General features: G+C 37.5%; 1 protein-coding gene across 4 annotated transcripts in view; it reads left to right on the top strand.

Moving 5' to 3' along the window:
- The window catches only part of RALGAPA2 (Ral GTPase activating protein catalytic subunit alpha 2), a 318,832-nt gene that overhangs the window by 134,808 nt on the left and 157,898 nt on the right, over nucleotides 1–26,126 (top strand). For all 4 annotated transcript variants that reach the window (XM_063113596.1, XM_063113597.1, XM_063113595.1 and 1 more), the window contains 3 exons: nucleotides 5,081–5,274; nucleotides 6,077–6,175; nucleotides 6,410–6,565. In XM_063113596.1, the coding sequence (XP_062969666.1) occupies nucleotides 5,081–5,274; nucleotides 6,077–6,175; nucleotides 6,410–6,565 (449 nt within the window). The remainder of the gene's footprint in view (nucleotides 1–5,080; nucleotides 5,275–6,076; nucleotides 6,176–6,409; nucleotides 6,566–26,126) is intronic.

Below are 26,126 nucleotides of genomic sequence, written 5' to 3'. Positions count from 1 at the left end.
AATAGGGGAAACTAGTTGTGGAGTATATGGGAACTCTCTATACTATATTCACAATTTTTTATAAACCCAAAACTGTTTTAAAAAATAAAGTTTATTTTTAAAAAATTGATTCAGGGAAAAACTGTCAAATGGAAAATAAATGCATTAAAATTTTAAAAATTTATAAAATAAGAATAAAATAAGTGGCTTTTAAAAATAGCCAAAGACTCTGTACCCCACGAATATGTTTAATCAAATACATTTCAGTAAAAAATTAAAACACGAATAATAGCTAAAGAAATGAGTGACAAAGGCATTTAAAAAATCCTATTAATGCATATCCAGTTAAAGACAGTAGAGTAAACAGACACAAATAGCCCCCCTTGTTCCCCAAACACTATCTAAGCCATGTTGAAATGATTTATATTAAAGAAGATAAATGCACAAGGACAAAGATGGCAGGAGAAAGTAGCAACCAATTTTTAGAAGTTGTAACACAGGTGACAGGTAGGAAGTACATTGGCAGACCTGCAAACATTGAATCTATGTCAGTGGCAGGGGAAGCCAAGAAGCAACCTGACTGCAGTTATTGCAGGTTCTCCAAAAGGGTTAGAAAATTGCTCATACAAGGCAGCTATAGAAGGAGGAGGTAGTGGTGGGGCTAAAAACAGTTAGACTGTAAGTCTGTTTAAGATCTAGTTAGAGATCAAGATCTAGTTAGAACTCTGTTGCCTATAGGCTGCTGCTTCTTCACCTCAGAAGATGGAGAATGTAAAGTGGGGCATTTCTGGCCTGGAGCAACCAATGCAGGGCTGAATGCAGAGGTGCAGTGTTGGAAACAAAATAATTAAATGAGAGTTTACATATTCTCTGAGCAAGAGAGTCTTTTGAGAGAGTCTTTTCACTGGAATTTAAGTTCCAGATAAAAAACCCCAACATACATATATGAGGTTTTTCAAGAACATGGTGAAACTCACCAAAGACTGCCTGCATGTGGATGAAACTTTCATACAGCCCTGAGCAGGTACAGGTGACAAGTAGGTCATTGGAGAAAAGAGTCTGGAATTGAGGAAAGAAATCCAGGCCAGAAATGGGCATGTAGAGATGTGGGTATATGGATGTACGGCATTAAGTTTGTGTGAAACTAAAAAGGGAGTGAGCATAAATAAAGAGAAGAGCCCTGGGGGCCCTTCAGTATTTTCAAGTCTGTGAGATGACGAGGAACCAGCAAAGGAGGAAAACAAGGTGAGTATCATACCTGGGGGTCAAATGAATGAAGCATTTCAGAAAGGAGACATGATTACTTGAATCAAATGCTGCTGAGGACTGAAAATTGAACACTGCGTTAAGCAACATGGAGGCCATGGTGGCCTGCTCAAGAACATTGCCAATGCAGAGGAAGGGATGGACTACACCAGGGGCTGAAGCTGTGATGAATGAGGGCAGAGAATGAGCTTCATGCAGAGGCTCCAGGTTGCGGCCGTGGAAAGCAGAAAGAAAGGCCTGAGCTGCTGAGGCTAAAGGAATATGCCTGGCCATGGAAGCACATAGAGGCAGAACTGTGGGAAAGGACATGAGGAAGTGTTAACTGCTGCAAGGAAGTTGAAGGGATGAAGAGTGAGAAATACAATGTGTGGTTAAAATGTTTGCTGCTGCCGATTATTATATACATACTATAAAATAAATTTTCTTTATTTTGATGCACTGTTCTTTAAGTGGTACCTGTGTGTTTGGGGCTACTTTTCTATTTTCTCTGAAAATCTGAAGGCTTATGATTTTAGGAAGCTCAAGACTGACTGAATCAATCCAGTCTTCGCCAGCCTTTAGCCATCCCAAAACAACAGTCATTCAAAGAACCAAGTCCCTAACTTCAATGATACAAAACTAGATATACATATAATTCATTAAATCTTTATTAACCATTTGTTTCAATGTATGAAACTTTATGTTTCATAATTAAATATATTACAAAGACATGCTTGTACCTTGAACTTGTTGCTTCTCCCGTATGGGCTCTCCCTGACACAGCCGTGCAACCCCTTTGCTCACCATCTTCAGGTTGATTCACATGTCACTACGTGCTTATCTTTAGTCATTAGAGAAATGCAAATGAAAACTTCAGTGAGATCCCACTCCATGCATATTAGAATGGTCAAAATTTTAAAAGCTGACAATACCAGGTCCTGGCAAGGATGTGGAGCAAGTGGAACTCCTGTACCTTGCTCGGAGGAGTGCAAACAACAGCCACTTTTGGAAAACACTTTGACAGTTTCTTTCTTTTCCATTTGTTGTTTGTTAAACATACACCATGATAGGACCCAGGAATCTCACTCCCAAGTGCAGGCATACTTCACTTTACTGCTCTTCACTTTATTGCACTTCACAGATACTGTGGTTTTAAAAATTGAAGGTTATATTTTTTACGAATTGAAGATTGTCAGCTAATCTAGTCTATTGGCATCATTTTTCCAACAGCATGTGCTCACTTCGTGTCTCTGTGTCATATTTTGGTAATTCTTGCAATATTTTAAACTTTTTTATATTATTATATCTGTTATAGTGACTTGTGAAGAGTGATCTTTGATTTTACTATTGTAATTGTTTTGGGGCACCACGAACAGTGCCTAGATCAGACGATGAACCTAATCAATAAATGTCGTTTGTGTTCTGACTGCATCACCTACTGACTGTTCCCCCATCTCTTTCCCTCTCCTTGGGCCTCCCTGTTCCCTAAGACACAGCAATATTGAGGGGTTGGTTCATGAGGTTTAAGAGAAGAAGCCGTTTCCATAACATTACAGTGCAAGGTGAAGCAGCAAGTGATCCAGAAGATGTGGCTCAGATCACGGATGAAGGTGGCAACACCAAACAACAGATTTTCAGTGTAGGCAAAACAGCCTGGAAAAAGATACCATCTAGAGCTTTCACAGCCAGAGAGAAGCCAATGCCTGGTTTCAAAGCTTCAAAGGACAGGCCTGCTCTCTTGTTAGGGGCTGGGAACTTTAAGTTGAAGCCAGTGCTCATTTACCATTCTGAAAATCTTAAGGCCCTTAAGAATTATGCTTAATCTACTCTGACTGTGTGCTGCACATGGAAGAACAAAGCCTGTATAACAACACATCTGTTTACAGCATGGTTTATTGAATATCTTAAGCCCACTGTTGAGATCTGCTGCTCAGAAAAAAAGATTTCTTTTAAAATATTACTGCTGATTGACAGTGTACTTAGGGACCCAAGAGCTCTGATGGAGATTTGTACATGCCTACTAACACAACATGTACTCTGTAGCCCATTGATTGAGAAGTAATTATGAGTTTCCAGTCATATTATTTAAGAAATATATTTTGTAAGGCTATACCTGCCAGAGATAGTGATTTCTCTGATGGATCTGGTAAATTAAAAACCTGGAAAGATTCACCATTCTAGATGCCATTAAAAATGTTTGATTCATGAGAAGAGATCAAAATATCAACATTAACAGGAATTTGGAAGAAGTTGATTCCAAACCTCACAGATGACTTTGAGGCATCCATGACTTCAGTGGAGGAAGTATCTGCAGATGTGGTGGAAATAGCAAGAGAACTGGAATTAGAAGTGGAGCCTTAAGATGGGACTGAGTTGCTGCAATCTCATGATAAAACTTGAATGGATGAGGAATTGCTTCTTATGGACGAGCAAAGAAAGTGATTTCTTGAGATGGAATCTACTCCTGGTGAAGATACTGTGAACATTGTTGAAATGAAAACAAAGGATATAGAATGTCAAATAAACTTAGTTGATAAAGCAGTGGCAGGGATTAAGAAGATTGACTCCAATTTTTAAAGAAGTTCTCCTGTGGGTAAAATGCTATCAACAGCGTCGCATGCTATAGAGAAATCTTTCATGAAAGGAAGAGTCAATCAAAGCAGCAAACTTCATTCTTGTCTTAATAAGTTGCCACAGCCACCCCAACCTTCTGTGACCACTACCCTGGTCAGTCAGCAGCCATCAGCATCAATGCAAGACCCGCCATCAACAAGATTACAACTTGCTGAAGGTTCAGATGATTATTAGCATTTTTTAGCATTAAAGTATTTTTAAATTAAGGTAGGTACATTTTTTTTTAGACGTAATGCTACTGCGTACTTAATAGACTACAGTACAGTATAAATATAACTTTTATATACACCGAGAAACCAAAAAATTCATGTGGCTTGCTTTATTGTGATACTCTATTGTGGTGATCTGGGACTGAACCTGCAATATCTCCGAGGTTTGCCTCTATTTACCAAAGAGTATTGTAAATGCATGTTCACAGAAAAACCTGTACACGAATGTTTATGGCAGATTTATTCATAATTGCCAAAAACAGGAACCAATTTCAATGTCCTTCAACAGGTGAATTGATAAACTGGGATACATCCATAAAATGGAATATTAATCGCAGTAAGAAGGAACAGAGTACTGATACACACAACCACATGGATGAATCTCAAGTGCATTATGCTAAAGTGAAAGAAACCAGACAGAAAGGCTACATACACACTGTAGGATCCACTTATATGACATTCTGGGAAAGGCAAATCTATAAGAACAGAAAACAAAGTAGTGGTTGTGAGAGGCTAAGAATGGAGGAAGGGGACTGACTATAAAGGGGCACTTTTAGGAGTTATGGGACAGTTCCATATCTCGATTATGGTGGCACTTTATGGTGAGAGTTATGTGAATGTATACATTCCTTAAAACAAGAAGTGGTGAAGATTTTTTGTATGAAAGATTTACCCCCAGTAAACCTGACCTAACAACAGTAACAACTATCACAAATGTCTCTCCAGCACTGAGGATGTCCCTCGCTACCCATTTCCATAGCTCTGTTCCCAACCCATCCCGCTCAAGCCTCTCCATCTTCCCATCGTCTGTTTTATAAAACCCTTCACAGGATCTCCAGGAACTGTCATGTCATCTATAACCTTTAGACCTTTTGGTTTGAAGAACAGAATTATTTGACCTTTTTTTGTGATGCCACTTTTCTCTTTCAAATTCTCAGCCATTTCACATTTTTTATCTTAATTATTTTACTCTGGATACATACATTTTTAAGCACACACATTTTTCTCCATAGATAGCAGTGACTGCCTTACAGATGACTGTAGTATAATCGCTGGAGGAAACCTCACTGGTTGGCACCCAGACTCTGCTGCTGTGTTGTGGCGAAGAATCTTGGGAATCCTTGGAGATGTGAATAATATCCAGTCACCCAAGATCCATGCCAAAGTTTTTGGCTATCTCTATGAACTCTGGTACAAACTAGCAAAGGTACTGCTATGTTACCTTTTACTCTAATCCAGGAAAATGATTTAGCATTTAATGTAGAAGCTGTGTTGCAATTAACTACTGAACGTAGGAACCCAAATTAGGTGTTTAGGCAAAGTTCACTTGATTATCAAAGATTCATTTATAATATTTGTAGTTTGATTATTTTATAAATGCAGAAAAAGTTACTTCATTTCATGCAAAATTAAAATATTTCTATAGGATATTAAAAATTGGGTATAAAGTAATTTTAGTTATTCTCTTTATAAAAGTGGTACTGGTTTTATTGTATGAAATTCAAAAAATGTAGAAAAATTCAAAGAAGAAAATGAACATCACCATCCCACAGAAATAACCAGTATTAATATATAGTTTTATTGCTGTGGATAAAAACATTTTTACAAAAGTAGAATCTTAACATACATAAAATTTTCACTCTGGTTTTTATTTTAGTTCTAACATACATTTTCCCCATGTTATTAAAAAAAATTTGTTTTTACTGTATAACTTATTAAGTCATTTCTTATTATTTGGGGTTCAGGACCTCTTCAGGCATTAACATGCAAGGAAACACAATGCCCTCATTTTGTATTTAAATCTAAAACCAGGTATGGTACACCAGACACACAATTCAAAAGGACAATAAATTTCATGATAAAAGAAAAACTTATAAATATTTTAAGTTTTCATTCAACTTGTAGAAATTTAATTGGCAGCATCTATTTGGCCATAGAAGACAATATTGAACTACTGTTGAAATAAACAGAATGTTACCTTCCCTAAAATTCTCCTCTTTGTGAATTAGATACGGGATAATCTAGCAATAAGCCTGGATAACCAGTCTTCTCCGTCTCCTCCGGTCTTGATCCCACCACTCAGAATGTTTGCATCATGGTTATTTAAGGCAAGTGAGCATGTGTTTATTCCTTTATTGCAATTTCCTCTTCCTTTCCAAAATTGAATTTCAAAATTGTAATTGCCCAAGACTGCATGTTTTGAAGACAGGCTGGGTCTTACTAAAGCCACTACATCCCACATCTACATAAACAACTCTTATGGAAAACTGAGAAGTAAATGAAATGTTGAAATGCTCTGCATCTGGACTTGATTTAATCTGGAAACATCATCTCCTTCGCAGGCGACAACACTGCCAAATGAATATAAGGAAGGCAAACTACAAGCCTACAGGCTGATCTGTGCCATGATGACCAGACGCCAGGATGTTCTGCCAAACTCAGATTTCTTAGTGCATTTTTACCTTGTGATGCACCTGGGATTAACCAGTGAAGATCAGGTATTCTGACTTCTTTATCATGATTACGCATTAAGTGGAAACTGCATATCACTCTTTACAGGTGTATTAGAGTATACAAAAATTCATCAGAAATGTTGAATTTCTTAGTAGTTTCAACTCTTTCACACACAGCAAGCACAGTGATCTTTCAAAAATGTAAACCAGGTTTTATGACATCCCTTTTTCTTCTCCCAACTGACTTTGCATTGCACCAAGTAAATATAAATTTTATTCTATGACCTATGTGGTCTAACCTCTGCTTATGTTGTCAGTCTCAGAATACTATTTCAACCACTTTTTGTTTGTGTCCTGCATCAGATATTTGAAGAAAGTGATTCTGGTCATTTGAAAATGTTTGAGAAGTGTTGTTTTAGTAGTTTGGATGTTTTCGTGAAAGACTTCACCCACCCATAAGTTAGGGGTCCTGACATTTCTTGATGAGTTATTTTAATTTCTCCCAACGAAATTTAAATTTTGGTTAAGTTGGAACAGAAAGGCCAAAGGACCCACTAGCTACAGCACCATCCTTGTAGACCCTGGCTTTTGAAGGTAGAATGTGGCCAGTCCCTGGCCTTCTTCCTTTGGAAGACACCTAGTTGTTGGGGGAGAGCTGGAGGTTGTGGACAGGGACACATGGACTCTTGACTTGATGTGGAAATATCAAACAAGCAAGTGATGTGATTTGTACTGCACAGAGATTATTCTGGACTCCATTTGGAGGATGGATTTGAAAATGGTAGTGGTAGGATAGAGTAGGGGACTGGGGCTGGAGACAGATTAATTAGGAAGTGTTTAAACTAATATAGATTTAAAAATTGATGAGAGCTAAGATGGTAACATTGAAGATGGGAAGAAAGGAATAGGGAAGATTCAAGAACTTTTTGTTACTAGGTCTTGTCCAATTAGAGGTATGGGGAGTGTTTCAGAATTTACCCTTTAAACTATAAATATTTATCAGTGGACTTGGATCATTTAATTATGAAGTAGTCCTTTCGGTATTTCCTTTATTCTTTGAATGTCTGATGCAGATGCACAGGCTTTCGATACCCGTAGGGTAAGAGGTCATTCTCCTGATTAGCCAGTAACAACTTCAGAATGTACTTGAACCCTTGGACCCTATTTAAAGATTTTGCAGTATATTTCCTGATACATACTTTGAGCTTTAATTGTTGGGCTTTTATCTGAAGTAATAACCATACTGTCCTAGTGAGTTGTCTTTGTCCTGTTTGCTCTGACTTTGGCAGTGTGTAGAGGACATCTGTATAGCAGGCTGGACTTAGACCTATTGTCTCTTTTATTTCCTAAATAAATGTAGAAATAGGGATGTGAGGTAGAATTGTTTGTACTCCCTGCTCAAAATATTTTACAGTCATCATCGCAGGTAGAAACTTCTTCAACAGCATCTTGCAACTCAGGGTGTGTGGAATTTTAAAAGGTATAAATAGGGAAGAGAATTCTTACAGATAATGAGCTCCCTTAGTGAAAGAACCAAGAGAGAAAGGTTTACTTAACCACTCTCGGCTTTAAAGCAGTGTTTTGCTAAGATTTTGAAGGGGAAAAAAAAAATCACTTGGAAATAGTAATCAACTGTAGAATCTTCTCATTTACTAAAAGCAAATTTGAAGTTAGCAGTAAAACACAGAATTTCTTAGGATGAGTTTCCTAGACAGTCACATAAATAGGTGTGAGTTTAGAATCATCTATTTTAAGGTGTGCTGGTGTTTAAAAAAACAATGAAACGAGGTGTGAAACAACAGTATGTTAGAGCATTTGAGAACCCATTTTTACAAACCATTTTTTTAAGATATGATTTTACAGTGTGGAAAAAGGAGTTTTCAGATTTTATGCTTAAAATCATTTTTGCATTTTAATGTGTGTCATGTTTTTAGTTAAGTAGAGGCTCAGTGATCTTTTGTGGTTTGTTGTTTCATGGCTCTTAAAAATGGCCCAGTGCTGGTAGTAATCCCAACACCCAGACTTCTGAGACAAAACAAGGATATCCTACATCTCCTTTATAATCAGCCTATTGTTTGGGCCATTAGAAGCTTGAATTTTTATGTGTGTTTAATAGAATTGTCTGTTTTGCTTTAACCTTAACAATTATTGGTATATATTTTAGAAGCTTTGTCTGACAAACAAAATTACTCTAACTAAACTTTATTCCTTTGCCAGAAGAAAATTATGCCTAAGACCCCCTAATGAAAGAAACTTTTCTCATTTAAGTAAGAAATGCCTCAGGTAATTAGTTTAACTTTTGGTCCACATGATTCATAAATGAATCATGGTCGTTGTTCCAGAACTTATATGTACTTCTGGAAACACATGTCATATTTATTATAAAAAGAAAAGAAAGCATTTACTGTGGAGAATATAGTTAAATTCCATTTTTAATTGGCAAACTACACCTGTGACTGGTAGCGTCTCCGGACTTTTTTACATTTTGTGAGTTCTCAAAGAGCACTTTCATGCAGCCTGGCACTAAAAAGGAGTCATTTGTGCAGAGAGAACTTTATAAAGAATTTCCTGCATTTTTTAATAAGTATAAGCAAATACTTTCTTTAAAATTTAAGTTTTGTTTTACAAATAAAATCCAAAGTGGAGTTCATTTTTTCTCCTCTTGGTGGCACACTTGCTGCATTACTCAGCCATGCAACTCAAAGGCCACCACTCAGCTTTAAAACTGCTGCAGGACCCTGGACCCTATAAACGGTATGGTGTGGGCGGCACAGTTATTTTACATGGTGCTTTCCTAAATCTGAGAGTATCAAAATTACATCAGTAGTGAACAATAAAGTGTTCAATTATAAATAAGCTTTAAGATGTTAAAAATATTTTCAAACATAAAGTGCTTGTAGTAATTGAAGACTTTTTTTAGTTTGAAAAACTATTTGTAAAATAGCTGTCTCGCAAATTGCCCTGTGTTCTGTGACACAATTGTATAAAATAATGGTTTCGTCTAATATGGTAGCAGATTCATTTTGTAAACGAATATAGTCATTTCTATCTAAAAAAAAATCCCATATACACACACACACACACACACACAGACTAAACATCCAGAATTCAAAACTTAGTGCATTCCAAAACAATTCTTTTTACTATTGTTTTAACCAGATTTAGCTATCCTAATGACTTCAATATTTAATAGCTAACAAAATGACCTTATCAAGTAGTATTTCCCCCAGTACATGTATAGTATGGTGGAAATTCTACTTGATAAGGTGTTTGTGGTTTATTCGTGTTATTGGAAACATTCTTTGAAATGGCTTTTTTTTTTCCTTGATAATGAATTTTTACAAAATTGATTCTATTACTAGTTTAGAAAATAACTAGGATCATGAGCACTTTCAAAGTAACTTTAAATTATAAAGAATATTTTGGTGACTGATAGGATTACCCAGCCTGCCTGTGAAGGGGTCTTCCAGTTGGCCAGTCAGCTGCTTTGTGCCCGTGAGGACGGTTGGAGGGTATTCATTTCCCAGCACCCACAGTGCCAGATTCTATGCTGGATACTGCACAATTGATTCTTCTCTGCAATTCAGTTAGATAAATATTATGAGCCGTTTTATGAAAGGTTCAAAAAATATCAAGAACTTTCACCCAATGCCACATGTTACAAAGGTGATTAGAATTCACATGCAAGCCTGGCTTATTCCACCTGCTATGTCTTTTCCATTGATTTACAGCTAACGAACGTATCAAACAGTCCTTCATTTTATTCTTCCCCTCTGTTTTATCGGACCCACTCCACTTCAGAATCCTCCTCATTAGGCAGGGCTCCCCCTTTCTAACTGCAAATGCCTTTCCATGGTTTCCTTCCCAGCTCTTCATCGTCTTGCAGTGTCTCTTCTGAAGCTGTTCCTTGTTGTTCTGTAGTTTTTCCTAATGCTTAAGCAGCTTTTCACCCCAGAATATTTTTACATGAAAGGAGCTATGGTTTGGATTTATTAAAAACAGGTCCTATTAATTTCATGATTATTTAAAACATATGGAAAGATCAATATGTGTGAAATGGAAAAGGACAGTCAAGGAAAGGAATTTTATTTTCATGTTTGTAAGAACATATATCAAAGACTGGAAAGTTTTCTTTGCTCAAAATAAGTAAGCTATTTTTTAACAATGACTTTCAGATTTAATGTCTTAATGTAATTTGTCTGTTGCACATTAAAGTTAAATTCTCTTTTAAATGCAAAGCTTGCATTAATACAAAATTATTGTTGCAAATTTGTATATTGGAAATTTGGGAAAAGTGGTCTTCATCATTTTCATCTATAATGCCATGTCACCATGTTTTGTGATGCACCAGAAAAGCACGAAACCTCTCTCAGGTAGAGAAGTGTGTACTGTTCTGCCCTGAGGTAACCATCGAGCTACAAATTTGAATCATAACAGCATAAAGTTATGATATAGTGTGATAGAGTGTGACAGTTAAGAGAATGGGCCTCTCGTCAGCCTATCTGAGTTCCTGTCCTGCCGTTATCGTCATTTGGGTTCTCTGTGCCTTGGTTCCTTCATCTGTAAAATGAGCATAATTATGGTGCCTACGTCAGAGGAGTGTTGGAAGACTTCAAGGGGGTAAAATGGTAACGCACTCGATCTGTGGCACGGACGTGACAGCCCGCAGTAAGCATGAGCCCTTGTGATAATGCTGAGGAGAACCAGAAGGACAGCAACTCTTTGAGTAACCTCTTGTATTTTACTTTTCCAATATCTCAAAGTATTGATTTTTTTCCTTCCTTATACATTTTCTTATTGTTGAATATAACGATTTGACTAAAAAATGTAACTAGGCATTGTGGAATTTCAGAACATGTGGAGAAATAACCACTTCCTGGCTGTGGGTCAGATATGAGTAATGATATGTTTATTTCACACTCGTGTGCTTACGATCCAGAAACATTTCTTGTACGTTATGTGGCCACGGGTTCATGTTCTACCCTGCTTCTCACCTACCCAGTATGTCTTCTGTACAAGGCAAGCTAGAAAGCTGAACTCTGTGTGTTCTAAACTCCTTGTTGCTGGGTTGGCATCAACCCAGGTTCTGTCCTGCAGTGGCACCTACACGGCGCTCAAAAGCAGACATGTGGAGTGGTAGGCAGCGGCACAGAGGGAGCTGGGTCTTCCTGTTGTGCAAGTTCTGCTCAGTCACGAGCATCACTAGTGACAAGTGCAGAAAGCGATGTCTCTGCTGGAACCGCCTTATGGTGTGTCTGGGTGTTTCTGCTTACCACCTTCTTCCTGGCAATGGAGATTCAAATTCTTTAAGCCATCTAATGACCTGTTATAAATCCCTTTCCTCTTAATCTCAGAAAAGTGGATTCTGTTGTCTATAAGTAAGACCCTGGCTTAGGTAGTGACTGCTCTGCAAGGTGCTGTGTTGGGCACTGGAAATACATGATCAACACTGGCTTATATTTCAGCTACTAAATGCACTTGTAGCATTCATTTAATTTACTTTTATTTTTTCTTTATTTTAGCAACTTGTTTTGTAGGTAAGAATATTAAACTTTTTTAAGGGGCATTTTACTTTCATTTAACTTCATATTTTAATAAACCTTTTTTCCACACCAATGTTAAAGAAAACATAATTTTAAACATCATATATTGAGCAATATTCTATGGAAGTCAAAATAATTCATGATTTTCTTAGTGGATGTTACAGCCTCCTCTCATGAGGTATATGATGGAATAATATAATAATAAACAGTCGTTTGTAAAAAGATCTCATGGGGCCCCTCAGTGAGCGTAAGACTCAGCAGTGAGCTACAAAAGCAAGGTCCAGGGGTGATACTTATAAATTGGCCATACCTAACTCTTTTAATAACCCCAGACAGCATGTATCATGCAGTGATATGTAATAATTGCATCACCTTTTCTCAGACAAAGAATTGTTCTTTGCTAAAAATTTAGACTTATAACTGGAACCATATGTATTAGATACACATACATTTCTAAATATATTTAAGGCTAAACATAAATGAGTATTTAGTTCCAGAAAAAGTGAAGAATTAAGATGGCAGATTGGAAACCTTGTTTATCTTAATATCCAAGGAAATAATTTTAATACATATCTCTAAAGTACTCATTTTGTACAGCAGTGATTTTACCAAGGTCTGAATTCACAGGATTTTAATTCAATGTACATATTTATGAATTTAAAGATCTAACTGATGTTCAGATGATTAAATAATAGCCTTGATATGTATCAGCAAAGGAACTTTAGAAGGCTATCTCTGTAAAAGCTTCATTTAAAAACAATTTTAAAAAATACTATAGGCTTGTGCAATGAGTAAAAATAAGACTAGTTTCAAGCCTTATTTCTAAGGTTTTTAATGGGGAAATGTATCTTCCAAGACTTCAGGATATAAGATGCCTTCAAAATATATTCAGTTTCTGACTTTTATGGATGGCTAGCCTCATATTGGGAGACCTGGGAGCTAGACATAGCTTTGTCACTCACTGGCTATGGGGTCCCTGCTGGGCCACAAGTGGTCAAGTGAATGAGTTGGATAGAGGATCTCTCAGGCCCTTTCCTCTTGAATCCTCTGATTTATTTTTAGGCATTTTATTATTAGGGTCACATCACTCTTTCCTAAACATGGTGCAAGTTCAATAATCTATTCATGTTGAATATTTTTCCACACCCTGATAATATTACAGATATGTGTTTTATATGTCTCATAGCCTTTAGTCGGGTTCCGAGGCTGTGAGACAAGTAAACTAATATCTGCAATATTCATCAACTTGTGCAAATGACCAAATAAGTCATACTCACATTAGGAAAATTGGACAGTGTTGAATACCCTTCTAGCTCAGTTGGCTTGAAAGCAGCTCACAGAGGAGGTGGGATTTGGTAGGACTTTCAAGGAAGCATAAGATTTAGATAGTAGGACAAGAAGCAGGATGGCATTTCATATGTCACAGATACAAAACATGTTCAAGGAACAGTGACCGTAGTGGTTTTGATTTAGTGCCATATAGATGCATGGAAATAGTATATGGACATGAATCCAGGCAGCACTGTAGGGAGCCTTGATTCAGCATAGTTTTCTGCTCTGGATCATGGGGAGCCATTGAAGGTTTTTGAGCACGACGCTCAACATGACCAAAAAGCTTTTTAAGAAGCTTAAAGCACAGTGATTATGTGGGTGGATTATAATCATGAGGGAATGATGACAACAGGCACAGAAAGAGAACTGTTACAATAGCCCAGGGGCAAGGTAATGAAGGCTAACAAGGACTGAGACACAGATGGGGTTTGTGTGTAGTGTGTCTGTGTGTGTGTAAATTTGTTTTTGTGTATGTGTGTATATATGTATATGTGTGTATTTGTATATACGTGCTTATATATTTTGTGTATTTTGTGCCTCTGTGTGTGTCTGTGTGTGTGCGTGTGTAATATTTAGTAGGGTCTAGTGCTGAGTGGCAAGTGTAGTGAGAAGGTAGAGCCTCCCGACACTCTTCCTGTTATCTCTCAAAGCAAAATTCAATTCAGAAAGGCAAGAAGGTGAATTGAGAGAAGGGGGTGGCGGGCACAGTAGGATGGAAATGACTATCAAGACTGACTCCTGATGTCCCCCTCTCTCACCTTAGACATCGTAACACAAGGGCAGGCTGAGCAGGTACATCAGAGGATACATCAAAGGTGTCCCCAAAGAATTCTTGCCTGTTAGGAATTAGAAATGTGTGGGAAAGATTTCCAGGATCATGTTCTCTCTACTTAAGAGAACATACTTTCTTACCCTGTTGGAATTCAAACAGTTGGTGTACAAATTGTAAATTTATTTACAGCTATTAAAATAGAACTTCTAAAGGTCTCTGTTTATTTGATGTTTTTCTTAGCCAATTTTGTTAGTGTTTGTTTTTGAAAGTATGTTGACACTTAAGTTCTTTTGTTTTCTAAAAATACAATTTTTATTGATTTAAATTTGCTTTATTGAAATTAATGTGATTTTATTGAATGTAAGGGTTTACTGCAGCAATAAAAACACTTTCAAGTTTGATGTTGGTTTAATAGAAGAATAATACTTATAGGATGGATTATATATATATATATATATATCTTCTCTCTTGATATGTATTGTTAAGTTCATAGTAATTTTTATGTGCTTATTGTACAAATTCAGAGTGATAAGATATGAAAGCTGTCATATAATTAATGTTATACTATCAAGTAATGTCCACTGGTTTTTTAGTGTTTCCTGTAAAGTTTCATGGGAACATACAAGCCATAGATTAGTCAAATTTTGTCAAAGAAAATTTTATTGTAACTCTGTTCACCTATCAGTGGCCATGTAGACTTCAGATAGATGACTACACCAAAGCAATAAATTGGAGGGTATTTTTCTTTTCTTTTACAGCTGTAAAACCAATAATTATTTTCATTAAGCCACAAACAAAGCCTACTTACACCTTAATAAGGAAAGTAGAAATATGCAGAAGGTAACAGATGGCAGAGGTTTCAGTTATGAGGTTTAACACGTGTGCAATGAACTCGTTTCACAACTTTAAAAAGTGTAAGATGATAGCATGAGAGACTAATCCAGAGAGGAAAAACTCTACCTGAGAGGTCAGAAATTAGAGTTTTGTTTGATTTTCCTTGTTGGAGTTAAAGTGTAAAGACTTTCTTTCAAGTAGATGTTATCAGTGAAGAATATATATTATGTGTATTTAGCCATAAACCTTCCATGTGTTTAATAATACATGGTATGTGAAATAAGTCAAAGCATAAAAAAATGCAATATAATAGCAACTCAATATACGTGGAAAAATGAAAGATTTTCTTCTTACTAAGCTGTTACCGTATGATGTAGTGCATAAGTTGGCCTACATTTTTCAGTAGAGAACATGTTCTTTTTTGTTCTGAGTTCTCTCTTTGGAAGAAGACTCTGCTGTGGTCTCTTGTAAGGCCCAGGTCTTTGGAATCTTCCTTAGTAGAGTCATTGGAGAACATCGTGTCTTTTTCCTGATGGAGTAGATGCTCAGTAAATGTGGTGATGGACAGAAAATTAAGGGGGGAAACAAGACCTCCTTTTGAGCCTGGCTGTTCCAAATCCATGTGGCATCATGGGGGAGAATGGGTGACCAAAGCGGCTATGCTGAGCTGCTTGGCTGAGATTTTGGCTACAACTGTCATTTCAAAGCAGGCATCAACTTTCTGCTGTGGTGAGCTAGTCAACATTCATTAACCGAGAACAGGGATTCTTGGGAGGATGGGAGATTTTGCCCCCCAGGGGACATTTGGCAATGTCTGGAGACATTTTGAGGAGTCACAGTTGGGAAGAAGGAGGTCCGCTGGCATCTAGTGTGTAGAGGACAGGGAAGTCATTAAACATTCTTCAATGCCCAGGACCACAACCAAGATTTATGACCCAAAATGTCAACAGTGCTGAGGTTGAGGAACCTTGCCTTGGAAGAGTACCTGTGCAGATAACACTAGGCGAGGGGAAGAGCTAGGCAGTCAGTACAAATAAAAAGACAAAAGTATAAAAGACTAGCTCTCTTAATTTAATTGAGGAAATTAAAGCATATGAAAATTATGCAGAAAGATTAAAGTAAGAGAAGCAAATGTTTTAGGTTGAATTATATGAAAATTGCCAATATTTTATAGTTTTTCAAAAAAGGGATGCAGTTTCATATGCTTTGTCTTATTAAATTCTTCATTTATTTTTTTAAAATCCATTTACTAAGTTTAACATGGAGTGATCTGATTAAATCTGAGTTAACACTAAAATGATCTGCAGTGGGTTTTGTCTGGAAGCCCACTCAGAACAGTGGTATGGCCTGCAGCTGCCGAGCCTAGGGTGACTGAGAGGAAGAAGTATGGCTGAGAGAGGAGCTTGCATGGAGACGAGTTGGCAAAGGGACACAGAAAGCTGCTTTCTTCAGACGTTGGAGGCAGTACTGTGAGGAGAGAGATTTTAGGCCATTTTACCTCCAGAGCAGGGACTTATAGGTGGATTCCAGCTCACCATCAGGAGACACGTTCTAAGCCAGCTTCCTGTTCCAGTATGACAGGTGATTGATTTTGTGTTTGTAAGCCTGTCAAGCTCTAAAGTATTCAGCCCAAGACTAGCTGGCTGCCTCTCAGGCAGCCTCAGGAAGAGTGAGCATCCACTTTAGAGCTTGAGTCCCAGGCTGGAGCTTAAGTCACCTCATCCCTCAGTCAGTGACCGCGTAGCCTCTTCTGGCTGGAGCTGCTTGTGTCATGAAATGGGGCCCTGGGAGGGTGAGGACAATGACCAGCACATCAGTGGGTGCTGGTGCAGTCACTGCAGACTCTCCTGTCATTGGGAATATAGCTGGTTGACCTGTGAAATCATCTTTTCTCACTTAGAATTCTATGAAGATTTTAAGAAAATTCACGTTTTTCTCTAGGCAAACAGGCACTGCAAGACAGAGGCATTTCAAGTACTAGAGTTGTACTTGGGAAGGGAGGATACTTTAACTCCCATTTGGAGAGGAATTTTTTTTTAATATAAGAGATTTTAAATCATGACCGTGGTTTATAATCCATAAAGGATAGGTTTGGTTACAAGGAAAAATAACATCAAGAAAAGCGTTTTAAATTACAAGTTTTGTTCCTGTGAGAAAGTGCTCTCCTTTTGAGAAGTGCTGTCTTTTTGTCTGTTGATTTCTTTTTAATGCATAACAATAAGTGGTAGCGTGGTAATTGCAGATTGTTCAGCAATTAATGCTGTTTACTGGAACACATTTTAGAAGGAGCATTGTTTTCTAAACATACAATAAACAACAGTTTTTCTTTTGTTCTCTCATGGAAAAATATTCTTTGGTAGGTATTTGCAGGCTGTAGAAATTTTAGCAAAAGAGAACCTTTTAGTAATGAGACACTAAAATAAAATACCTACCATTTGTTCCTGTATTGGAGTCTTAGTTGAACGTGTGTGGAATGGGTCTTTCATCAAGACCTAGTGCCTGTGAGGCCATTTGCTTTCCTCCCTTGGTTGCAATGGTGACTGGCTGTCCCAGGGCAGAAGCCCTGGCCTGGGTTCACTCTCACCTATGGGTAGCTGTCCCCTCCCTCTTAGAGGTCATCACTGGAAGCAGGGGCCATGCTTCATTCTGCCTCTGACCCTCACATCGGCTGATGTGGTACTTTCAATCCAGTTGGCACTCAAGAAATTTGTCAACTTATTATAAAGTGTTTTTGTACGAAATTATGAGAATGATTTGGCTTTCATTTCAAACTTTTTTTAATGAATGGATTTTAAATCAAGTCTGCTTCAAGTCTTATTTTTCAAGTGATCTTGTAAATTAATATTTTAATAAGCCTATGATTATAAATTCTGCTACAGTTTAATAAAAGGAATAATGTTTGAGGCTTTGGAATTTACAGAATGCTTTCAGATATGATCTCTTTTGTTTTATGAAAACACTTTGAGTATGTTACGTTTTCATTTCCATTTTACAGATGATGAAATTGCTGTCCGGGAGGTAAAGTATTTCTCCAAGGTCAGATAGCAAATTAGTGGTATCTTTTACTGGAATCTTATCTTTAAAGCACTCTTCGTCTTCCTCATTCCCTCCAACATCTTCCTTAAAGCACCTTTATTTGTAAGCTAACTATCCTGATCTAACCATCACACATTGTACACAATTATTGAAAATGAACATTGTACCCCACATGTATATATAATAAATTATCTTTAAAAAAAGAAAAGAGAAAGTACTTTTTTGAACCCCAGAAAATGAATCTCATTACGTGCAAATAAAAAACCCAGATGGAAAACGTGTTCCTATAATTTGAAGTGATGAGCCATTTTTGACTCTTAAGAGGCTGACTGGTCCCGTCTTCCTCCCGCTGTGGTGGGATTCTGCACCTTTCTCTTGGTCTTGGGTGTCTCAGGAGGCAGGACTATGCATATAGCCTCTGCCAGGAGTCCCTCAGGGAGCAGGGCTGCACACAGCCCTGCCAAAAGAGTGCAGTAAGGAAAAGGCTCAAAGCACGCCTTGAACTAGGGGCTGCCGCCTGGGGAGGTGGTCAACCACAGACCTGACACAAAGTTCTGGGGCTTAGCACACACACTAAGCAACTTTATTGGATAAAAACATGTCTTATATATGTTTTAGCCAGCTGTAAACTCCTCCCCTACCTGCCCATCTCCTAGGTAACTCAATAGGAAGTCTGTGGTTTGTGGTTAAGCCTTGCAAATTTTTGCTGACCCAGTCCTTTTGCATTACTGCTGACAGTCTACATCCTGGAGAGCAAGAGTGCCTCCATCTTTAACAGGTGTTCTCCTTCATTTTCCTCCAGGATTCGAGTGTGGTGGGCCCTCCCTCATACGATGGGTGTGCAGGGAAGTCTCAGGTTTGTCTGCTTTGTTAGTGGATCTGGCCTGAGGTTTCTCCATAAGCAGGTTGATAGAGATGGCTTCCTTGGGGTTTTTCTCTCAAATTTCAGCCATTCTTGAGAACTCTTTGTCCAAACAAAAATTAAGTCCCCCCCCCAAAAAAAAGAGGTTGTAATTCTGTTGCTTAAGTAGAAAGTAAAAACGTTACCTGTTGTGACTGCTCTGCATAACTCATCAAGGACTCCACCCACACTGGTGGGGTGGTCTGTGGACTCCTGTAATCGAATGCCCGCAGGATTGCCCGGTTTGTTTTTTTACAGAACGCAGAAATGTTCGGAGCTTCAATTTTGCTGCTAAGTGCAGGTGGAATAATTTTACTTATAAGAAAACTAGAGAGCATGAAAAGAATGAATAATCACTTTCTAAAGTTTATATCTTTTCTGATGTGATAACACACCAGAAGACATGAGAAGCACCAACAGAAATAGTTTTTCCTCTTCTGTTTTTTGGGCATAGAATGGGAAACAGCCTCACAAAATCCAGTGCAGGCTGACTTTCATCCAAACCTGTGAGCCATGTTTCCTGATTTCAGCATGTGAGAAGGAAACATGTTTACATGCATGTGACACTAGTTTTTGATGGCATCAGAAGCCCTAAGTCTTTTCGCAGAGTTGAGGCCACAGATAAATGAGTCAGAAGCCACAACTGCTGTGTTTCTCCAGTGTGCATTTTAAGGGAAAAATAAGAATCTTGGTTTCTCTTGGAATGGTAAATTTCTTGGATTATTTTTCAGTAGGTTCTTTCTAATGCACTCCGCCTTGCTGCCCCTTGCACATGTGTGGTTTCTCCCCAGCAGTTTCCTAAGAAGAATGCTTTGGTGGGAGGCCTATTTTTATTTTGAAAATAGCATTTTATGGACCAATTCCCTCATTTGATAATATTTCCACGAGATTAAGAGTTATGTGTACATTTTGGAAGCACATTTTAAGCTTCAGCAGTGACTCACTGACTTCATGTGAAAGTGTAGCTTAAAAAAGTATTGTTTGCATTTTTAAGTGGTTATTAGGCAGAGTGAGAGGAAAGCACAATTCACATTTTAGAGCTAAGTAACGTCCTCAAAATGGTGCTGTACTCTATGAGACCCATTATACAAATGTCAAATGGTGCTTCATTGACCCTGAATTAATATCTTATGTTGCTGTAAGGAAGAGGAGCATGCTTGGGTTTGTTTCAAAACTTTGCAGCTAACTGCAGTTTTTGATCTTGATTGATATCCTTCTCCATGTCTTTAAAATGAAAAGATTGAATGATGGTCTTTTGGATCTCTTTCTTTTCTAAGTTTGTGTGGTTCCAAAGGAACAAAGTAATACCCTTGATGCCCAAATTCAGTAGAGATGTGTTTTTCCTACTGAATTTCTATACTTTGTTCTAGGGTAACACAGTGTGCAATTGGGTCCCAATGTGGATTCCAGCATTAGAATGAGATGATTATTTTGTTTGACATCATTGGCAGGGTTGATTAAATTTTCACTACACACTTGCAGCCATGGCATTGGGCAGCACCTGACTCAGTTAAGCTGATGGTTTTATCCAATAATTTGTTTTTAATATTATAAAAAGAATATATTTCTTGCTTATGCATTCCTGAGACAGGATGAACAGAAAACCTGGGAATAGTATAGCTCTCTGTCTCTGTAGTACCTGCATTAATTATGTGTGTGTATTTTACTCATTTTGGCAGTTCCTACCTTAATGATATTACTTATATGATTAAGCACTGTAGGTGCATTCTTACCCATTCTGTTACCTGTGGTGGCAGTATCTCTTTACTTTTGCTTCTGCCAGAGACCATTATAAAGCTGTAGAGGAGGGGGGAGAAGGAAACAAGCAGAGGGACCTAACTCAGTTTAGCCTCTTCTGAAACAAGCATCTGGTTACCTCAGGAAAAGCAGATTTTAGTATCCTCCAACCCCAACCCAACTTACCCCTCTCCAGCCCCTAGTAACTTCCTTGGTGATGTATAAATGCCTTTCTGCATAGACTTGTCCCTTGCCTTTGGCCATCAAGTCTGGTCTTCTTTTGGAGTGCTGCATCAGTGTCCAGTGCTCATTGAACACTTTACAAATATGTGAGTCCAGTGCAACCCAGTCGCTTTCACTGTCGCCACTGCTGACAGCAACTTGTTGAAGCCCTCCTTTGCTAAGGCTTCATTGTGAGGATTTAATAACTGCTCTCAAGCATCTGCACCAACCTCATTAAGCTAGCCTGTTGTACAAACTGTAATGTTGTGGATTTGAGGCTTATCAGGGTCACAACTAAGACAGTCATTACATAGTCAGGCCGTGGCGTCTTCAAGGCATTGTTGGTACAGCTGGTAAGTCATTTCTCTCCATGACCCTCCAAGAGTTTACCTCATTTTATGGAATTATAAATGTGCCAGAATTTCCTAATGGGTTTGCCATCTCCCTGTCAGTCTCCCCAATGAGCTGTGAAATGCCCATTATAGGAAGCACACGTGAAAGGCAGCAACCCCTCATGATCTGTGGGCTGCAAGCAGGTGTTGTATTGGTCAGAGAAAAGTACTTAATGTTTTGTTCACGTAGCTGAGGATTTGGGGCTGAGAGAATGACTTGATTCGTGTGACGGAGGGTAAGTTCTTTCTTGGATGCTCTGATCTCGCAGTACCTTTAGCAACCTTGCAGAAAACACTAAATTGCTGCTCTCCAAAAGTATTTTGAGAAAAGGTTGCTCTGGATTTGAATGCCACATCATAGGCTCTGGCTTTCTTCCCATCAGAGAAATAACAGGCATTTCCATTTTGAACTCTCACATTCTCCCTAAGATCAGGAATAAGACAGGATGTCTTTTCTCACCACTTCTATTCAGCAGTGTACTGGAGATTCTAGCTGGGGCAATTAGCTAAGAAAATGAAATAAAAGTTACCCAGGCAGGAACAAAAAAGGAAAGCTATCTATATTTATAGATGATATAATCTTGTATTTAGAAAATTCTAAGGAGTACACACACTCTAAAAAACAAAATATTAGAATTAATAAATGAATCAATATACAAAAGTCAATAAAAAATACATCAACAAAGGGCAATTTGAAAATGAGTTTAAGAAAACAATTCCATTCACAATAGCATCAAAAAGAATAAAATACTGAAGAATAAATTTAACCAAGGTCATGCAAGATATATACACTGAAAACTATAAATGTTGCTACAGGAAATTAAAAACCACCTAATTAAGTGGAAAAATATCCCATATACCTGAATTGGAAGACTTAGCTTTTGTTAAGATCACAGTACTCCCCAAACCGATCTTACAGATTCAGTGCAATCCCACAATTAAAATCCAATAGCCATTTTTCCAGAAATGTAAACGCTGATCCTGAAATTCATATAGAATTGCAGGGAATTCTGAGTAGCCAAAACATTATTGAAAAAGAGCAACAAAGTTAGAGAACTTACAGTTCCTTATTTTAAAGCTGATACAAATCTACAGTAATCAAAAAAGTGTGGTACTGGTAAGAGTTTAGACATATAGATCAATGGAATAGAATTGAGAGTCCAGAAGTAAATTCCTATGTCTATGATCAACTGATTTTCAACAAGGGTGCAAAGACAAGTCAGTAGGGAAAGAATAGTCTCTCCAGCAACTGGTAGGGACAACTGGATATCCACAAAAGGATGAAGTTATACTCCTACCTCACACCATATACAGAAATGAACTTAAAATGGATCAAAGACCTAAATATAAGTGCTAAAACTATAATACTCTTAGAAGAAAAGAAGTAGATCTAAATGATCTTGGATTTGACAGTGGATTCTTAGATGTGACACCAAAAACACAAGCAACAAAACAAAAAAATTGATAAATTGTCCTTAATCAAAATTCAAATCCTTTGCATGTCAAAAGATGCTATCAAACTAGTGAAAAGACCCATAAAATGGTAGAAAATATTTACAAGTCATATATCTGATAAGGGCTGAGTGCCCAGAATATGTAAAGATGTCTTACAACTCAACAACCAAAAGACAAACAGCCAAAATTAAAAAAGGGTGAAGGACTTAAATAGATTTAAATTTCTCCAAAGATATCAAAATGGCCAACAGGCACATGAAAAGATGCTCAATACCATTAGTCAACAGGGAAATGCACATCAAAATTATAAGATGCCACTTCATCCTCACTAGGATGGCTATAATAATTTTTTTTTAATGGAAAATAGCAAATGTCAAGGAAGTGGAAAAATTGGAACCCTTATATATTGCTGCTGAGAGTGTAAAATGGTGTAGCTGCTATGGGAAACAGTTTGGCAGGTCCTCAACATTTGAACAGAATTAGTATAGAACCAGGAATTCCACTATTAAGTATATAACCAAAAGAATTGAACACAAATTTTCATAACAGCACTATTCACAATCACCAAAAGGTGGAAACAACTCAAATGTACGTCAGCTGATGGAAAGATAAACAAAATGTGGAATATCAATACAATGGAATATTATTCTGTCATAAAAAGGAATAAAGTGCTGACACGTGCTGCAACATGGGTGAACTGCAAACACATTATATTAAGTGAAAAAAGTCAGATACAAAATACCACACGTATGATTCCATATTCTGATGTGTCCAGGCAAATCCATAGACAGAGAAAGTAGATTAGTGGTTTCCAGGTACTGGGTTGGAGGGGAAACAAGGAGTGACTGCTAATGGGTGTAGAGTTGTATTTTGGGGTAGTGAAAATGTTCTCAGACAGTGACAATGGTTGCACAATTCCGTGAATGTACTAAAAATTACTATTTTGTATATTTTGTAGGGTGGATCTTATTATATATGAATTATATCTCAATAAGCATGTTACCAACAATAAAAAGCAGATAAGACAGGTTAGTGACTTATCAACTCCAGTATAAAACAAAATTTATATACAGTGTTTCTTAAAATAAATAAGTAAATCCTTCCATCCATCCAATCCCCCTTTTCCTGAACCAAGACTGTCAGACAGTCTTCATCAGTTTAAAGGCCGGCAGAGTTTTTCTTCACAGTTGTAAAACAATCATAAAAAATATTCAAGGCTCTCTTTTCGGTTTGAGGGTTGCAGTGACTTTCTCTGCCATCATCCCATTGGTCGTGTCGCTGTTAAAGCCTGATGCTGTGCAGATGGTCAGAGCAGCTCCTCTGGCCGTCAGAAGTTTGTTTCACTTTTTTCCTTCCCTTTCTCTTTTGCATGCTGCTGCCAAGGAAACTCGGAGTCTTCTCCATAACAGTTCTCCTGGTGAGAAACAGCTCTAAGCGATTTTGATTCCCCAGCCACAGAACCCAATTACTCTGTCCTGTCATATTTCTCCTGTCCTTGGTAAAACGCAAAGAAGTCACATTTTGTCCAGCACTTGTAAAAATCTCTGCTTTTTTTCCAAACAGATTACACCACACGTGGCCATTTGAACAGATAATGCATAGCATGTACCACTTATTCTTTGGCCCAGATTGTGAAAGTAATTTTGAGCTTTGTCCTGCTATCTTTTTATTTCCAGTGACTTTTGGGGAAGGGCAATACTGTTATGCTCTGCTGTGCTTTTTTTTGAGGGCCATAATGATAAAGGCATTATTTTTTATCATCAGAGGCCAGGTAGCAGGTTGTAATGTATAGAGGATGGCCTTGTGCAGAGCTGAAGCAACAAAGACCCACTAGCAGAAGTGAGAGGAGCAGGCCTTGGAACCTTGAGGCCTCTTCAGATCTGTTCTTCTGGTAACTAAAGTTTTCTTGTCACTCAGCATTTCTGAGCTTTGCCCATTGTGCTATAATTGATATTTACAAATACTTCCTCAAAGTACTACAGAATTGTGGCTGCCTTTTTAATTGTTCAAGTTTAAATTACATCCAGGTTTAGTGTTAAAAGTACTCCTCTGCATTCAAATTTTTAAATAATTATCCAAATGTGGAACAAAAATCTTTTTATTAACCAGATTACCAAGATGACCAGATCCCTATATTCCCTCCTTTGCCAAAAAAAAGAGCTTTCTGTAAAATTTCCTAGATAAAAGAAAGGCATCTCTGAAAAATAGTGATGAAATCATCTGTGTATTGTTTTAGTTTTCTTAAAGTAAAAAGTTAAATGAGGAGTTGAATGATTTTGCATACACAGATTTTATTTCTTGACGATTCTATTTGGCCTCCTGGAGGGACTGAGTGACTTTAGGGGGAATAACCGGATCTGTTTGCTCTTGAGAAGCAGGCACAAGTCCGCGGGAAGGAAAGGCAGGGAGACAGATGGCCAGCTATTGTGTTACAGCCATCATCTGCTGGGCCGTGAGCAAATATTAAGTGAATAGTGTATAAGTAACTGGTGTGAAAGTACAGTTGCAACATTTCTAATATGGTTTAAAGGATGGCTAGTTCTTGAACATTTGTATTTCATGGAATACTATATTGAAATGTTTTTGTTTACAGGGTTAATCCATTTTAAACTGCTTTAAAGTGAACATTTTACCCCATTTTGACACCACTGTGCAATATTTTGAATTGAAATGGCCCGTAATGGCCCTTTTTTTATTTTCCATAACAACACGAGCACTAAATTATAGCTGTGCAATTATGTAAACAATGGAAATGCTTCCAGAATGAATCCTTCCTTTAAAATTTTCATTTTGTGTAATTGTTGGAAGGTTTGGAGCCATAATAAACAAAATTATTTTACACATTTATCATTCTGAAGGTCAATTATAAGAGAACTAAAGAAGCAACACTATGCAAAATGAATAAACCAATTTCTGTTGCCATCACCATATGTTTTTCTTATCACTTATGGTTTTTCCAGTTACTGTGTACATAGCATTCAATTAAAGCGATTCATTTACCAGGCTGAATGCAGTTTGTGTTTATAGAACTGTGCTTTGGAAGAGAGGAAACAACACGCCTCTATTTGAATTACCTGATTTTTTGCAAGATCAGTGATAAGAGACAGATGTTCTCACCAGTTACTTTCTCATAAGCCTGAATCTTTTGATAAGCTGCAAATTCACAATTGTCATCTGACAATGTAGCTTTACACACTCGATATGTAGCATGCACATGGACTTTTAACCAAAACTAGAGAAAAATGCCTTTGGGGGCCTATTCACTGTATTAGAACATTTTGCAGGATGAATTTTATTTCCTTTGAATAAAAGCATGTGAAAGGGTTTTGTCTATGCTTCATACTGGTCAGCTTTTAAGAATAAACTTAATTTCTACTTTAGA

Source organism: Cynocephalus volans, chromosome 11 (genome assembly GCF_027409185.1).
Source record: "Cynocephalus volans isolate mCynVol1 chromosome 11, mCynVol1.pri, whole genome shotgun sequence".
In the NCBI taxonomy this organism is placed as follows: domain Eukaryota; kingdom Metazoa; phylum Chordata; class Mammalia; order Dermoptera; family Cynocephalidae; genus Cynocephalus; species Cynocephalus volans.
This window is presented reverse-complemented; position numbering and strand designations above follow the sequence as displayed.